Source organism: Sceloporus undulatus, chromosome 6, assembly GCF_019175285.1.
Source record: "Sceloporus undulatus isolate JIND9_A2432 ecotype Alabama chromosome 6, SceUnd_v1.1, whole genome shotgun sequence".
Classification (NCBI taxonomy): domain Eukaryota; kingdom Metazoa; phylum Chordata; class Lepidosauria; order Squamata; family Phrynosomatidae; genus Sceloporus; species Sceloporus undulatus.
Genome location: NC_056527.1, coordinates 122,313,397 through 122,330,743, shown reverse-complemented (window position 1 = coordinate 122,330,743; position 17,347 = coordinate 122,313,397). Strand labels below are relative to the sequence as shown.

At 46.3% G+C, this 17,347-nt stretch overlaps 2 protein-coding genes across 2 annotated transcripts; one reads left to right on the top strand and one right to left on the bottom strand.

Annotated features, from left to right (window-relative positions):
* Window positions 1–211: 211 nt before the first annotated feature.
* LOC121932691 (E3 ubiquitin-protein ligase MARCHF5-like) lies at window positions 212–5,214 on the bottom strand. Its single transcript, XM_042471582.1, has 6 exons — window positions 5,032–5,214; window positions 3,791–3,993; window positions 2,878–3,008; window positions 2,196–2,379; window positions 1,353–1,522; window positions 212–766 (listed from the first exon to the last, which is right to left on the bottom strand). The coding sequence occupies exons 1-6, from the start codon at window positions 5,058–5,060 to the stop codon at window positions 596–598; spliced, it is 888 nt and encodes a 295-aa protein (XP_042327516.1). The 5' UTR covers window positions 5,061–5,214; the 3' UTR covers window positions 212–595.
* Window positions 5,215–6,204: 990 nt separating this feature from the next.
* ACTR1B (actin related protein 1B) lies at window positions 6,205–17,126 on the top strand. Its single transcript, XM_042471581.1, has 11 exons — window positions 6,205–6,378; window positions 9,646–9,710; window positions 9,879–9,954; window positions 10,731–10,856; window positions 11,571–11,695; window positions 11,981–12,197; window positions 12,862–12,954; window positions 13,248–13,422; window positions 13,891–13,952; window positions 14,282–14,322; window positions 15,046–17,126. Exons 1-11 carry the CDS (start codon window positions 6,331–6,333, stop codon window positions 15,146–15,148), a joined length of 1,131 nt encoding a protein of 376 aa, XP_042327515.1. The 5' UTR covers window positions 6,205–6,330; the 3' UTR covers window positions 15,149–17,126.
* The last annotated feature ends 221 nt before the right edge of the window (window positions 17,127–17,347 follow it).

Here is a 17,347-nt window from a genome sequence, read left to right as displayed (position 1 = left end):
CTGCAGTGGTTTTAGGGGTTAATCTATCTGCCTTACTTGTATCATAGGATACACACAATGGGAATAAGGGATGAGCCCTTTAAGCAAGATATCATGGGGCCTCCCTGGAGAACATCAACAAAGGAAAAGGAAGCACTGACGTTAAATAAGCAAAGAAAATAAACTCAATTAATTCCTAACATATAAAGAGGAATGCATTGCAAAAAAAGCATTTGTTTGTCTGTTTTTAATTTAAACCATGGTTTCCAAAGAGATCAGAGGAGATGCCACACAGAATTCCAAACAAACATGGTGGAAAAGCTGGACAGAACAGTGTGAGGTCAACATGCCAGACTGCAAGGAAGCCATCAGCTTGAAAATAGGTTTTGCTCTCATAGTAGACCCAGTGATGCCCTTTGTCCAGTCCAACTTTCCCGCCAATGCCTCCCAGCCTTTATCTTCCAACAGGACGGGGCCAAGGCCAGGCTGCTTGTCAGCGTCTCAATTTTGGAGTAAAGCTGTCCAACCTAAAATCTCTTCTGGAGAGGAAAGTGCTTTCTGTGATGAACTTTGCAGTGGGCCAGGGAGTGCATCCATCCCCTCCACATGTCTCACCCTAGCTAAGCCCTGCTTCACTGCCGCTGTCTTCATCAAGCTGTGGAGAGTCCTTCTCCATGTCCCCCTTCTCCACAAAGTTGAGGATGCGCCGGTTGGCTTGGATCAAGTATTGCTGCTGTCGGAAATAAACTTTCAGGGCTCCCTTGATGGCCACAAAAGCGATGCCACCCTGCCAGGGGGAGAAAAGGACATGTAAGCCAAGGCTGGGTGATGTTAGGGGGCCTGGGGTGGCACTTTCCATTGTCCCTGAACCCGCTATGGGCTAACACCACTTCCTCCCAAAGGAAGCTAGAAATGCTCAGATGGTTACTCATATTTCTTTTTCTTCAAAAATCCAGAATTTGGGTTACATGGGGGCATGCTTGTTTTAGAAGGGAACTGTGGTTTCCACAGCTTCTGCAGGTGCAATTCTGTTTTTGGGAGGTTCCCAAATAGGGGTAGTTTCAGGTCTCTGGAGCCCATAGTCAGCTCATGTGTTGTGCACCCCACATACAAACAAAGCACAGATCCAAATAATCTCCCAAATCAAAATCACCTTTCTTCTCCTCACACCCATGAAGTGAACCCTGGAGAGGCAGAGACCTAATATTACTGGGGAGAAGGAGAGAAGGTCAACCCAGTACTCCATATCGTTGTAAAGAATCCAGATGTCACCAAGACATCTGCCTGTGAGAAGAGTGTTGTTACCTGGGCCATTACTTGACCCAAATGTTGCAGCCACTTGATCTGCCTTCTTCGCCAATCTCATTACTCACCAGGATGGTGCGTTGGAGGCTGGAGTTTACTCTGCGGAACATCACCCGGCCGACTAGATTGGCAATGGAAGGGAAAACCAGGGCTCCACACAGAGTGCGTGAGATGGAGAGATGGTCACTCTGGTAGCGCGATTCAGCCAGCGGGACCTGTGGAACGGGACGGCTGACTCCTGGGAGGATGGAAAGTGAGTTGAGAAAAAGAAAATCCTAACTCTGTGGGAGTACAAAGAATAGGTATATAAAATGGCCCCAAGAACTGAACTCATCCTCCTGAGAAATTCTGCTCCCATTTACCGCTTCCTTCCCAAAAGCAAGTTACTAGTCCATAAGATGCCAAAGACATACTTCGAGTGCATGTTGGGGGATTACAATACCAAGAAAAACCTGATGTTTGGGGGCAGGGTTGGGCTGGATAAAGGGTCCAGAGATCTGCAAGGTCTTCAAAATAAGAGGCACTGTGTAAATTTTCTCGTTTTGCATGATCTGACTGGCTGCAAGGCTCACCCTTCCTCAGTGCAAATTTCATATGAACCTGGAGTGGGAAATACAGTCCTCTGGGTATTGATGGATTGCAGTCTCCCTCAGCCATGATGCAGGACAACTAAAGGTGAGGGAGAATGAGAGACACAGTCCTGGAACATCTGGAAGTTCCCACCTGAATTAAATAGACATGCAGCCATAACATGCCTGCACAACAGAGTGGAGATCCCTGCCTCCCTCTGTGCATCATGCGCCAAATGCACATGCCAGGGAGTTTAATCTCTGATGCCTCCCAGTGTGTGTGTGTGTTCTGGGTAAAAACACAACCTGGGCAAAGAATGATGTGCAAGGAGAGATGCTCACCAGGCACCAAGGCTTGCAGGGCCTGGAGCTTGCTGGAGTATTTTCGCCAGACCCGTAGCACATAATCTTCCCAGCGGATCATCTTCCCTAGAACCAGCATGACAGGGATGGTTGGCAACCCCATGAGCAAGAAGAGCGGGTCTGCCCTCTCCATCACGTCCAGGCCCTTTTTGTGTCCAACAACCTGCAAAAAGGAGGGGAGGCTCAGTCCTGTTGCCAGCAAAGAGAGCTGGGAGTCTTCTGCTTCCATTACCAAGGACAGAGGAACCACAGTCTGGAATATTTTTGTGGCTTTGTGCCAGCATGAGTGCCATTATGCAATGAGTCATGCAAGGCGCATATTCTATTCAGGACATGCGACACTGAATAGAAATAGATTATGTAAGTGTGGTCCTTAATGGGGAGTCAGATTGACTGTTGTGTAGAAATGGAGAGAATATTCACTGCTATTTGTTGTTTCTTGGCCAAAAATTAGTTTCCAGACACACGGAAAACTCAATAGTGCATAGTGAAAATTTTGGTGACAAGGAGCTAGAAGAAAAAACATGTCAGTAGAAAGGGTCCCATGTTGGGAAAGAACGTGGGGTGCAGAATGAATCACTAAATGAATAAGCAGAGCTTTATGCTGCTTTGAGCATCACTGGAAGCATCACTGGAAGCCTCCCCTGTAAACCCCAGTTACCTGCATCACTGTGACAGCCCCATATGTGACGGCCGACCAGTAAAGCGTCCCCACCACAATGCCGGCTGCAGCAAAGGGGCTCACTTTAGATAAAACCCGGTCCACTTGCTGCAAGAAATAGACCAAGGGTCCTACAAAAAGAAGGTTTACAAAATGTCAGACTTGTAGGCAATCTTGTGACTTGAATCTCAGCAATCATCACATTTCTTTCCTGGACATTTAGGTGCCTTCAGAGACATCTGATATATTTCTATCTTCTAAAAAAGCCTAAGGAACAAATGGAGTGAGAACCCACTCACACTACCTCTCTGTGCCACCCAATTACACACACACACACACCATCTCTGTAGGCTGTATGAAACGAGGGTCCCATAACAACAGGTCAAGGGCTGCAGGTTTCCCATCTGCGTTTTAGAAGAAGACAGGCTTACGGACAGATCAGGCTCTGCATGTGCCGCCTGAAAGGAAATCTGAGAGACGGCCATATTTTGATCCTTGCTCCCATTGGCTGTGAGGGCTGGGGATGCTCCAAAAAGGTAACTTCTCTAACCTCTGCTTTCCACCTGCCACAGCCAAGCTGAGCCCCAAAACTAGATGTTATAGCCAGCTTTTAAACGTTTGATGTTTTGTAATCTGTCCTGAGATCCAGTATTGGGGAACAGGCAGGATATAAATGGATTAATCATCATCTCCAAGTCTGACTGTTGCTGGTCCAACATCCCCTTATGCTCAGCTCCATTGGGTTCCTGGCTGGACAGCTCTCTGGCTGCTCCCCGCAAAACACACACTTTGCCTTGGAAGGGTGTCTTTCCTGCTGGACAGCTCCCCAGCCTTTGCCTCTACAACTGAGAACCTGCCCATACTATTCAGTCTCAAGGAAGACCAGGAATGGCCCGCTCAGCCTTGCACTCACCTAGTTTGGGGAAGACAATGTGATACTCGGTGCCACACTGAGGGCAACTCACGCTCCCTGTGCTGTTGCCTTTCTGCTTCTCGTCCAGCCAGCGTTGGAGGCAGGCCTGGTGGATCCATTTGGTGGAGCCTTTGCAGCGGCAGGGGCAGACCCACTCCGCCGACCGGTCGTCGCCCTCGGTGGCAAAACAGACCCAGCAATGCCTGCCAGAGAGAGACAACAGTAACAGCAAAGACCCAAATCACTGCAAGCTTCCGTTGTTACAAATCCTATGCTCCCAAAGCTTTCCTTAGTATATCTGGAAGACCCCAGACACCAGAGTCTTCAGAAACAGGCCCAAGGCAGAAGCATAGTCCAGACGCAAAGCAGGCGCACCCAGTATGCCCTACTTTTGCCACATTTCGCCCGAGCGTCTAATTCGCTTCAGACGCTTAATCTCAGTGGTTTTTACAAGGGCTGAGCAAAGTAGGTCAGTTTTATCCTTCCTTGTTGGACGGCGGACTGAGATTGGAAGAGAAGGAGAGGAAGAACCGGCAGACAAAGGCCAGAATGTCAGTTCGTGGTATTTATTTGAACCTGGGACACCCTCATTTCTTGCTTTCACTCCCCCCCCCCTTTATTTTCTTTACTGGGTTTAATAATAATAATAATAACTTTGTTATGCTTTTTAATCAGTTTTATCGTGTTTTAAAACTGATTATAAACATTTTAAATGAGTAGTTCTGGGAGAAAAGAAGCATGAAAACAAAGCAAATAATGGCTTTCCTCCTTCAGCGCCTCCTTTGCCTTTTTTTGGTCTTTTATCCTTTCTGCATCTCTTTCGCTTTCACTCTTATCTTTTATCCTTCTCTCTCTTGCTTTCACTCTTTATCTTTCTTTCCCTTTCTACACCTCCTTTCCTTCCTCTTTCCTCTTCTGTCTCCATCTCCCTTTTCCTTCCTTCTCCTTCCTCCCCATTTCTTCTTGGGCTGTTTGTTTAATGTCAACCATTGCTTTCGCCTGATATATTTGGAAGCCCCTTTTTTCATGGCAAAATTGGTTTCAGCGTTATGACTCTTGGGAGACCTGGGTTCGAATCCTGCCCATAGAAACCACACTCTCTCAGCCTCAGAGGGAGGCCATAACAGAGGCCCCTCTGGCCAAGAAAACTCTATGGTAGGGTCGCCATTAAGTCAGAAACCACTTAAAGACACACAATTAACAGCCACAGGATCACTTTTCTGAGCTGAGGAGGGAGCTACCTCTCAGAGGCCTCTCCAGCCGCCGCCATTTTCCCAAACGACGCCCAGGATTCGAATCCAAGACCTCCTTCCCTTCCTTCAGCGTCTCCAGGCTTCCATAGCTACCAGCGCATGCGCAGCTCTGCCCTCGGGGACCCTCGCGAAGGGCACCAAAGCGCTCCCAGCCCGCCGCGGTGACGCCACTTCCGGTTACTGCACGTCAAGCCGAAAGCGAGAGGGGAGCGCCCTCTTTGACAAAATGGCGGCCTCGCGCGGCATGCTGGGATTTGTAGTCGATCCGGGCGGCGCCTGGAATGCGCTTCTATAGGGCTCTTAGGCCTCGCTGGACTACAAAGACCGGCGCCACTAGGGAAACCGTGGTTCGTTTAAAGGTTTTTAAGGGTAGTTAATTGTTTTTTAATGTATTTTTAATTGAACCTTTTAAATGGGATTTTTAAAGTATTTATTTTTATACAAATTGTATTGAATTTTAAAAAAACAGAACATATATATATATATATATATATATATAAAATCTATATCATAATTAAAACGCATCCAAGTATACAGTATATATATTTTCCTTTATGCATTTCTCTTGTATTTTAATTAAATACAATTTTTAATTTTCAATTAAAGACAATACAAGGGAGATGAAGAAAGGGAAAAATACTTGAATGTGTTTTAATTATTGTTGGAATTTAATTTGAATTTAATTAAATCGTATGGTGGTTTTTGTCTGGTCAAATACTCTCCAATGCTTCCCTATGGACAAGTGTGCTCCAATATTTCCCTATGGGCAAATATTCCCCCATAGATATATATCTATATCTATATATCTCATCAAACTATAAACCCCAGATCCCACATCATGGAGCCAGGGAAGTTAAAGCGATGTCAAACTGCCTTATCCCCGCAGTGCGGATGGAATCATAAACAACAGCAACAACCCTCCATTTCCTAAAAGGCTGTCAAGAAAACAAGGCCTCTGGCCCTTTAAGAGCCGACCTATGACATCATCACCCCTCCCTTCTCTCCTCGACGTGACTTCTCAACCAACCTTAATGCGAAAAGCCCGCCCCCTTATCAACCAAGGGACCAATGAGATGCGCGGCTGTCAAACAAGGCAAGACGTGACAGGCTGCCGCTGAGGCGAGGCACCGCCTTATCTTTGGCGGCGACGTGGAGGTGGGTTAGGCTGCGCTGGGTGTTGGTGGTGGAGGATACCAGGCCTGAGCGTAAAGCCAAGTCAGTCGGAGGAGTCGGTCGTTGGGAGAGGAAGCTGCGCTCGGCCCGGCCTCAGGCCCTGCGGCTCCGGCCATGGAGTCCTACGACATCATCGCCAACCAGCCCGTCGTCATTGACAACGTAAGCAGCCGCGCCCGGAGAGACCCAGGCAGAGAGGCCGGGTGGGGCCTGGCTCCTCTCCCCAACAGCTCTCCTCCTCCTCCGGGAAGGAAGGGCTCCTCGCTGGCCAAGGAGGGAGAGACAGCCATCTGATTAGATACGTTGTGTGTGTGTGTGTGTGTACGCACACACACATATATGCATATTTTATATATCTATATATGTGTATATATGTATATCTATACAGTATGTGTGAGTATATATCTATCTATATCTGTTTGTGTGTGTGTGTGTGTGCCTGCCTTCATTTCTGAGGCCTAAAACACACTGCAGAAATAATCTGCTTTGAGACCACTTTAACTGCCCTGGTTCAGTGCTATGGAATTCTGGGAAGTGTAGTTTTCTAAGAGATTTGGCCTTCACTTTCAGAGAGCCCTGGGAGGCCACAATAAACTACAATTCATATAAATGTATATGTGTGTGCGTGCGCAAATACATGCACACACATATATGCACACACATGTGTGTGTACTGTATTTGCAAATGTATGTATGCATATATATGTACACACACATATGTGCTGAATGTATATTTATGCACATATATATGTATACAGACATATATGTAGAGAAATTAGTCCCTACTGGAATAGCTTGTTATCTGATGCCCGATTGCCGTTATAATAATAATAATAATAGGTTTTATTTATATACCGCCCAATCACTGGGAATCCGAGCGGTTTACAATAGAGGGGATAACAGACAGTTCCCTGCCCACAGGCTTACAATCTAAAAGACACGACACAAAAGGAGAAGGGAATGGTGAGGGGGGGAGGGAATCAGGTCCAGCATTCTTCTCTCCCTCTGAGGCCTGGACCAAGGCAGATGGACCGGAGGGAGGGCTCTTCTTCTTCTTCAGGCTAGTCCCTGCTGGTACTGGGCCAGCCTTCTCTCTCCCTCAGAGGCCGAAAGATGACAGTTGGGGAGGGAGGAGCCTCTTTCTTCAGGCTGGCCCCTGATGGTACTGGGCCAGCCTTCTCTCTCCCTCAGAGGCCGAACGATGACAGTTGGGGAGGGAGGAGCCTCCTTCTTCAGGCCAGCCCCTGATGGTACTGGGCCAGCCTTCTCTCTCCCTCAGAGGCCGAACGATGACAGTTAGGGAGGGAGGAGCCTCCTTCTTCAGGCCAGCCCCTGATGGTACTGGGCCAGCCTTCTCTCTCCCTCAGAGGCCGAAAGATGACAGTTAAGGAGGGAGGAGCCTCCTTCTTCAGGCTAGCCCCTGATGGTACTGGGCCAGCCTTCTCTCTCCCTCAGAGGCCGAAAGATGACATTATCTATGTTTGTAAACTTTGATTGTATTTTTGGATTTGTATGATATATTGTACTGTGAAATGGGTCATAGACTTTTAATGACTGTGAACCACTTTGATCTGTAGGAAAATAATTTCTATTATTATATACATATATACAGTGTATACATATACATATATATGTGTGTGTGTGTATATATGAACACATATGCGTATATATAAACACATATATATGTATATGTATACACTGTATATATGTATATAATAATAGAAATTATTTTCCTACAGATCAAAGTGGTACATATATATGTGTGTGTGTGTATATATGAACACATATGCGTATATATAAACACATATATATGTGTACTCTGTATGCATATGTAAAATATATATGTACACATACACACACATGGACATATATGCATGCACACACATATTTGTATATATATATATATATACACATATATACATACATTTGTATATCTACATCTATAGATATTTGTGTGTGTGTGTATATATATATATATATATATATATATATATATATATATATATATATATATCCACACATACCTGTGTGTATATGTATATTTGGTTGTATCTATATCTATACACACACACAGTTGAAGTGGTCTCAGACTGGATTACTTCTGCCGTGTGGTTTAAAAAATGGTGGTTCTAACATGATAAGCTGTGTAATTGTGTGTTAATAGCACAACTGTGATTTAAAGGGTGCTGAGTTCACTATGAAGCTGTACAGAAACATCAAGTGCTCTTGCTGAAGTATGTCTGTGGTTTTGGAACCAGAATGGAGCTGTCTTTTGAGAGAAGGCAGGATTAGAAGTAAAATCTTACCCACGATAGCCTCCATTGATAAACCCATCTCCAGCGCATGGACAGTGAGGCTTTGGCTGCATCTGGGTTGCTGACAACATTGCTGTTTGCTGCTGCTTTGGCTGCCTTGGCTCCATCCTCTGGGATCCTGGGAACTGTAGGTTATTTTGGCACCAGAGAAGGCCAAATATCCCCCAAAACTACAGTCCCTATTTCCGAAGCAACTGTCTGATTCCAACTGGCGGCTGTCAAGACCAGGCGGCCAAGAGGTGGATGGCCTTCCAGCCATGTTCCCAGAAGGGTTATTCCCTTGTCAAGGGATGCTCTGTCTCTCTGTTTCCAAGAGAGAGAGGCCTGGTCTTGGAGTATCCATGAATGCCGAATCACAAGGTCTGGGTGGGGAAGCTGTGTCCATGTTTGTCCCAGGGCTGAAGAACCAGAAGAAGGCTGATCTTGTGACTGACTGAAAGTCTGTGATGGATCCCATTCTTGGCTTGGCTTCTGGTGCCATGGGCAGTTCTTCCTTTCCCACTCTCTTCTTTCCCATCCATGTTCCTGCAATGTACTCATGATGTTTATGGGTTTTATTACATGAGGAGATGGACTAGCAGCCACTCTTTATAGCCTGCAGCTTCCAGAATTCCCCAGTGGAGATGGATTCTGTTATCCAAAAAGTAACATTTCCAAGCCCTGGTTTCGTCAGGCACTAGCTGGCAGTGGGTCTCCTAAATGCACGTTCAGCAGAAGTCCTTCCCAGCCAGGGCTTCTGTCAGGGCTCAGGCACAGCCTATTCCTTCAGTTGGAAATGCTATGGATTGAACATGGACAAGTTTACAGTGTCCTGCAAAGGACATAGGATACAGTGGCTGTATGCTCTTTTGCCTATGTTAATGTGGTGTCGTCTCGTAGAATAGGAATTGTGTGGTACATGTCTGCTCCTATGCTGTTTTGTAAATAAGTATGTTTCCCTTCAGTCTGCAGAAGCTTGGTTTATAGTAGAGGCTTGCCTGGCAAAGTGGAAGGAAATTCTTAATGCCAGTTTTAAAGCGGTGCCTGAATCTCAGTCAACATCTCATGGCTGGCAAATGTGTTCTGCATGGAGAAGTCTTTTGCCTCTCTATTAACTATTTTATTTCTTCATTTAGGGTTCAGGAGTGGTTAAGGCTGGCTTTGCTGGAGACCAGATCCCAAAATACTGCTTCCCAAACTAGTAAGTATTACTGCAAAATGCATTACTAGTCCTATCTAGTTAAGTGTGGAAGGCATTAGAGACTAGATGTATTGGGCCATTTTTTTTTTTAATGGGAGATGGTGTTATGACAGTTTTCAGATCATCCTTACCTTGTGGACTGATAACCTCTCTCTTTTTGCCTTCTAGTGTGGGCCGTCCAAAGCATGTGCGGGTTATGGCTGGTGCTCTTGAAGGAGATCTCTTTATTGGACCTAAAGCAGAGGTACCTTCTACGCTGCCATGTGATGTGGGAGCTAATTTGCTCCTTTGGGGGTATATTTTTGCAGCATGTGGCCCAGGCATCTAGAGGGCACTCATCACCTAGCGCACTCGTGATGGGGATTCCCATCCTCAAGCCCTAGAGTAGGGAAGAGGATCAGGCCAGAACTGACCCACTCCTGGAAGTGGGGACAGCCATAGTTCTTCAGTTGGTTTGGCTTTTCTATCTCTAAATAGGCATATTGCCTGTGCTAAAGAACTATGGACTTGTAAATAGTCTGTACAAGCCTACAGAGCAGCCGGCACACCTTTATGGATTGTGCATGTTTATTTTAAAGTAAATGCTATACTAAAATCAGAAGAGGATCCCTAAAGTGGTGCGATTTAAGCACTCTGGCGTGGAGAGCCCACAGGCTCTTTCCTCCCAAAGTGCAGGGACTGGCAAGATATTTGCACCCACTGACAATATCTTTCTTTCTTTCTTTCTTTACTGGAAACTCACCATAGCCAATAGCTTATGGATTACCACAGACCACTACGTTTGAGTAGAACCATTTTAAGAGTAGGTGGGACTCTGCTTCCTCTTCCCTGCTGAAAAGATACTGTGTCTCTTGGACTTTTGTCATGACACATTGGGCCTCTTGGTGAGAGATCCCCAGTGCCTTTTCAAGGACTTAACTGCTCTGCTAGGTGTCCAATGTTTATGGGTTCCCCTTCTCTTAGGTCCAGATTTGGATTTGTGACACCATGGCAATAGATTTCCTTCATTGTGTCATGTAGGAGCACAGAGGGTTGTTATCCATCCGGTATCCCATGGAGCATGGCATTGTCAAAGACTGGAATGACATGGAGAGGATCTGGCAATATGTTTATTCTAAAGACCAGCTGCAGACATTCTCAGAAGAGGTAAAAGTTGGAAGAGCTCTGCTTTTTGTCCTCCTTTAGACATTTGACTTACAGACGGCTATACCTTCTAACAATTCTATTAGAGACTCTCCTAGTGGGAAAATTCTCAGGAGTAAACTTTAAACAACCTGCTTTGAACACTGAGGCCAAGGGGATTGTGTAAAAAGCTTGACCCGCCACATTGGGGTGGGCAACCTGTGACCCTCCAGTTATTGCTGTACATACTGCAGAACTCATCAGTCTTCACTATTAGCATATGTTGGCTAGGGCTACTGGGAGTTGCAGTCCAGTAACATCTGAAGAGCCATTAGTTGCCCACCTCTGTTCTAGGTCTTGCTTGGATCATTGCTGTAGCTTTTCAGTTGAGACATGAAAGACTTTTAGTGGCTCCAGCCCACTGCTGTAATAAAAGTTTGGTCTGTAAGCTGTTTCTCTTCCACTTTGCTCCTGGAGAAAAGAAAGTGTTGTGGAAAGGTTAACTAAGGTGCTTCCTTTAGCGTTGGGATGTTTGTGTTACTTTGTTTAACTATTTAAGTTATAAAGTTCAGTCAGTTTTTAAACAGTAAGTAATAAAATTAAACTCTGGAATTATTGCATAGAGTAGCTTTTGAGGAGGGGATTTGACACAGCCCAGATTAGGGCAAATGTGCCTGTGACCACTAGGTCATCTAGCTATTTCCGTACTTGATAATGAGCTTCTTGTTTTGTTCCCAGCATCCAGTTCTCCTGACAGAAGCTCCTCTAAACCCCAGCAAAAACAGGGAGAAGGCTGCTGAGGTTTTCTTTGAGACCTTCAACGTTCCTGCTCTTTTCATTTCCATGCAAGCTGTGCTCAGCCTGTGAGTATCCAGATGCTGGAAGGTGGAGGGATGAGACAACCATATTCCTTCCTTCCAATGCTACCCAACAGCCTCTTCTTTGTATGCCATCTTCAAAAGATGTCAAAAATATGCTCTGGGGCCTCCTGGGATTTCTCCCCTTATTCTTTGCCCGATGATGACAAAACAAATCTCACTGACTTGTATTTGCCTTTCTGTTTGCTTACTGACCCTCATCCATTGATGCTGGAAGCTTGTGCCCAAAGCTAACCAATATCCTCCTTGTTGTCTGCCGCTCTATTCCAGTTATGCCACAGGTCGCACTACAGGAGTGGTACTGGATGCAGGGGATGGAGTGACACATGCGGTACCCATCTATGAGGGCTTTGCCATGCCCCACTCCATCATGCGGGTAGACATTGCTGGGCGGGATGTTTCTCGCTATCTCCGCCTGTTGCTACGGAAAGAGGGCTATGACTTCCACACTTCAGCTGAGTTTGAAGTGGTCAAGACAATAAAGGAGGTGAGATCAGGGATGTTGGATGGATGTTTTGGGCTGGGAGTGGCCCCGGACCCAGAGCCAGCTTGCTTTTTGTATAGCTAGCATTTGGGGCTAATGACTAACACACTGGACCAAGGCTTTGGAGCACAGGAATTGTAACCCTAAGTGGCCACTAACTTGCTATTTAAGCACCTCTGCCTCAAACTGGAGCAGCAGTTTGCCAGTGGATTTAGAAAATTTCTTGTGAACCTGAAAAAGGATATCAGTGAGCAGAGACTTGGCCTCTTACTCACTGACTTGGTTGAAGTCAGTAGCCACTGTGAAAAGAGGAGAACACAACACCTGAGTTTCATCTTGGAAATGTTTAAAGCAACTAGCTGCATGGTTTCCATAAACCAAGAAGCTGCGGAGGTCTGCAAAGAACAAACAGTTTTTGGCGCGGCATTGTTCAGGAACTGTTAAAGCCGTCTTGGCAGGTACTACTGATATAGAAGGGACCAGATGTCTTGCATTATACTGTTGCAGCATTTGCAGGAGATGATGAGCTTCAGCAGGAGGAATAGTGGATTGTGTCCCAGTGTCCCATTAGCATTTCTGGGGATCAGGGCGGTAGGACTGCTAGGGATTTTCCTTGTGGTTTGTTTCTGTTACCTGTTCCCCTCATGTGGCGTCTTCCTTCTTGCAGAGAGCTTGCTACTTGTCTATCAACCCTCAGAAGGATGAAGCCTTGGAGACAGAGAAGGTGCAGTACACACTGCCTGACGGAAGCACTTTAGATGTAAGTCCCTGAACTGGAAAATGGGTCCTTCTTCTTGGAGGTGGCAGCAAGAACCTGGAAGGTTGGGGGTTTGTCCCATTGCACCTTCCATAGATTTCCAAAGAAGCTTTGTGACAAGAATGTGGTTGATCCAGACCTCCCAGTCATCCAGAGCTGTTCATAGTTACTGTATGGCAAAAGAAGCTCTAATGACTTGTGACAACTGTAGCTCACTGGCTTGTGAGCGATCACGGGGTCTAGCCAGAATTTAATGACCAACCAGGCCCCACTAAATGCTGTGGGTTTTCTTGCAGGTCGGTCCCTCACGGTTCCGAGCCCCTGAGCTGCTCTTCCAGCCAGACCTAATAGGCGACGAAAGCGAAGGGATCCATGAAGTGCTAGCATTCGCCATCCAGAAATCTGACATGGACCTGAGGCGGACGCTGTTTGGGAACATTGTCCTGTCTGGGGGGTCAACTCTCTTTAAAGGTATGGTGCTTCTTAGAGGAACTTGTTTGCATTCTAAGATGTAGTGAGACCTTTTATATCATGGGCCAATTTTCTTTCTAGGAGAACCTTTTGGATTTCCAAACCCTATGGATTAATTCTTGCTAGGACCATAGAGAATAATTACCAGTGATATTTTTTCTGATACTCTTTTGAGGTAGACTTGGGCCCTTATATCTGCAAAGACTGTGTCATACCACAGAACTGTGAGCCTTTTCTACAGTCATCAGTCACCACAGAAGTAGTACTGATATCTCTGTCCAGCCTCACTTTCTTGTTTTGTGTGGAAAGTTTTGAAGTATTCAAACATTTGATGCGACTGATCTGATGTTTTCCTACTTCAGCTCAAAGCTAAACTATCTCTGAAGATCTTGGCTGACATCCTACATCAGGAAACAGAATAGCACTGTGTTTGAACTAGTTTAGCATCCTTCTTTCTCTTCTCTTAAGGTTTTGGGGACCGGTTGCTCAGTGAAGTGAAGAAACTTGCTCCAAAGGACGTCAAGATTAAGGTGAGGAATTAAGAGAGGAATTTCAGGGTCCAGCTCTAAATTCAAATGTATGCATAAAGCTAGGCTTATATATTCACACCATAAACAGAAGCCTGGAGATGATTGAGGTGGGCCTCTCTCTTACGCAGGAATACTTTGTAATTGTATGTTTCCACAAGAAATTGGGCTTCACAAGTCATGGAGGCAGCTTTGGTCTCTTTTGTCTTCTCACTACTGTGTGACTCTTGTAGAAAAACAATGAAACTGCAAATGCAGTGTACTAGCAGGCTGTGTATATATACCTGCTGTCAAGGCCCTGTCTCTTTAGTGATGTTTTCTTCCTTTTGTAGATCTCTGCTCCTCAAGAGAGGTTATACTCCACGTGGATTGGGTAAGAGCATTCTCAGAGGAAAAGGAGAATAGTATTCTCAGCCTGTTGGGCTTCCCAGCTGAATCTCCATTGGGGCACAGTTGAGTCGATGCACTCATCCTGCCTTGTGCTGGGCTCCCTGGCAAAACCAGGGGTGGTTGGTTATCTGCATATGAGTGGCTTTTCTCATCACAGAGACACTTTGGGTTCAACCACAAACAGAGATTAGATGGCCACCTTTCAGGTCTCCATGGCTGGGGATCAAACTAGATGGTCCTTGTGGCCTATTCACACTGTGTGAATAAGGGTTGAGGAGGTGGGGACTAATTCTTCTCCTTGGGCTTAAAATGTTCTTGACGAGGCTTCAGACTATCTCAACCTGCAGAGCTTGGGAAGAGATGGTGGGTATTTATGATGTGGAGGATCCCAGGTTGGGGAATTTAGTCTAGATAGGCTGCCTTCCGCTGACTATGAGGCAAATCCCTTTATTGGAGGTGGGTTTTGGTTTTCCATGCCGAGAACAGATATGAGCCTGCTTGTGTGTTTTAGAGCATTTAATCCAATGGTGGCAATTGTGCAGGTGTTGCTTTGCTGGTGCCCGCTATCATAGCTAACATAGACAGTGTTGAAGTTTTGGACAGCCAAAGGTTCCCCAATCGTGATTTATTCTATTGGCAATGTGTGTTTTTTTATCCTCCTGGCCTTTCTTGGCTCCCTGACCCTCTTCTTTTCCACTCTCGACAGTGGCTCTATTTTGGCCTCCTTGGACACATTCAAGAAGATGTGGGTGTCCAAGAAGGAGTACGAAGAGGACGGTTCCCGGGCCATTCATCGGAAGACCTTCTAGGGCAGGGGCCAGGGGTGGTGGCAGTGGCAAAGCAGCAGCAGCAGCCGGTGTCTGTGGGCGACTCATCCAGGTCCTGTCTTTTCTCTCTTAACCCTTTCTCATCCAGGGCTGCTTCTCCCTCCCTGCTGGTTGGGGCCTCTTCCTGCCTTCCTCTTCCTCCGGGGCCTCACGCTTTCCTGTCTTAGTGCCCTGTCCGATGCATGTTGCTATCACACGCACACTCCTTTAGAAGGGAGGCGCGGTTATATTTTTGAGGCCTTGGTTGCAATGGAGGACAGCAGCGGCCCCAGCCAGGAAGGAAACTCCAAGCTCCATTTTGCCTTCCGATCTGTTCCATAGTGAGGCTGCTGCTTTAACCTGGTCCTTGTCATGCCTATGCATAGATTGAAAGCTGCTTTCAGGTGGAAGCTGCCATGTGCCTCTGTCTGTCCTGCCCTGTGAGGCGGGACAGAAGCCTGTGAGCTCTCTGGGTTGTTGGAAGAAATCTTGAATGTTTGCATCTCGCCTGACTGCCCCTTCCCTTTCTCAAGAGGAACAAAGCCTGGGGCAGCTGTCTGCCCCCCTAAATAACAGGGGAATATGATATGTGATCCCCTTCCTCTGTCAGGGTTCAAAATCCACCTGGCTTTTGTAGGCAGGAAGGTATTGGCAAGTATTCTTCAGCCTGCCTAATAGAGAGGCCCTGTTCCTTGAGAGCAGCCAGTGCCAAGCTGTTCCAGGGAGAAATGAGCTGTTGCCTCACCCACAAACCTGCTCACTATTCTCTCCAGGAAGCACTTCCTTTCCCCCACTAAAAATAAAATGGTGAAGGATAGGGTCATAGCGAGGCAGTTTTCAGGATCTCTAGGTGGGAGAGGTGTGTCCCGGTAAACAGGGCAGGGAGCATTTCTTAAAAATGTCCTCTAGCTTGTCCTGTTTCAGGAGAGCAGTGTTAGCATGATACTTAACCAGGACCCTGTGAGACTTGTTTGGAGGAAGGAAGGCTTCAGCTGTGGCAGGCTTCTGGAGCTGGAGTACCTGCCGCATGGCATTGCCAGTAGGTAAGGTACAGGCAGTTGTGTTGGTTGTAGGAGCGCTTGCTGAGTCAGAGATGTGCATGCTCCCAGGATCCAGGTTCCCTGGATCTGTCCTGTTTTGAGAATGGTGGCTTCAAGGAATAAGAGTTGAGAACTGGCCATTAACTAGGACTGAATCCAAGGATTTGGATGGTCACATCTAAGGGGCATTTGGAGGAGAGGGGCTGAAGCTCTGCCTCCTTGCATCTCTTAAGGTGCCTTTTCCCAGCTTGTCTCTTTTGAGAGCTTGAGTGGGTTGTCCTCCTTAATGTCCAGTTTAGCTCGTGGTTCCTTGTTGGGCATGGGTTTTTCTTAGTGGCTGCCTCTTTTGTTGGACTGGCCTTCTGTGATGCAAAGTTGCCAACCATTCCTCCACTCTTTCCTCTCCTTTGTTCATCACCATCTCTGGAAAGTGAATAGCATTGTCCCAAGTGGCAGGTTCTGTCTCTGAACACTAATGCCCCTTACAAAGAAATAATTAAAACTCCACCAGGCTTTGGTAGGCAGATAGAAAAACCAAGCAGGATAGGTCAAAGCCCACTGGAGTCTTCCTGGCAGCCAAAGAACACAGCAGCTGAGAGGTTGGAACGGTATCTCTTCACTCCAGAAACATCTGCAGAGATGGTGGTCTCATCCTTGGACTGGAAAGGGTTAAATCTTTTTTATTTTTATGGGAATTAATTAATTTAAAAGGAACCCCTGCTGGGGGAGAGGTCTGTGGCTCCACTCCCTTGAAGCATATATGTATATTGGCTTCTCCATGTTATCCACCTACAGTAATCTATACCAAACGGAGTCAAGAGTGCCCCTGCCCCTCGCAAAAAAGAAACCACCTCTCTGGGCTGCAATGTACAATAATTTAACACAGTTGCCTGTATTTTTATTTTGTAAATTCATTATATTATAAATTAACAGCCAGTGGCTTTGCATGTGTCTGCGACTGTTCTGTCGGTGTTCGAGGGAGCACTGTTGTCTTTACTGGTAATGGTGGCTACAAGGATAGGGGTAAGGGTCTTGTAGGCTCCAAATATTGCACTTAGCAAAAGGTGGGAAGCTTGTATCCCTCCAGGTCTTGTTGGATTGCACCTCTCCTCATCCCTTACTATTGACTATGCTTCCTAGGAGTTGCTGTCCACCAACATCT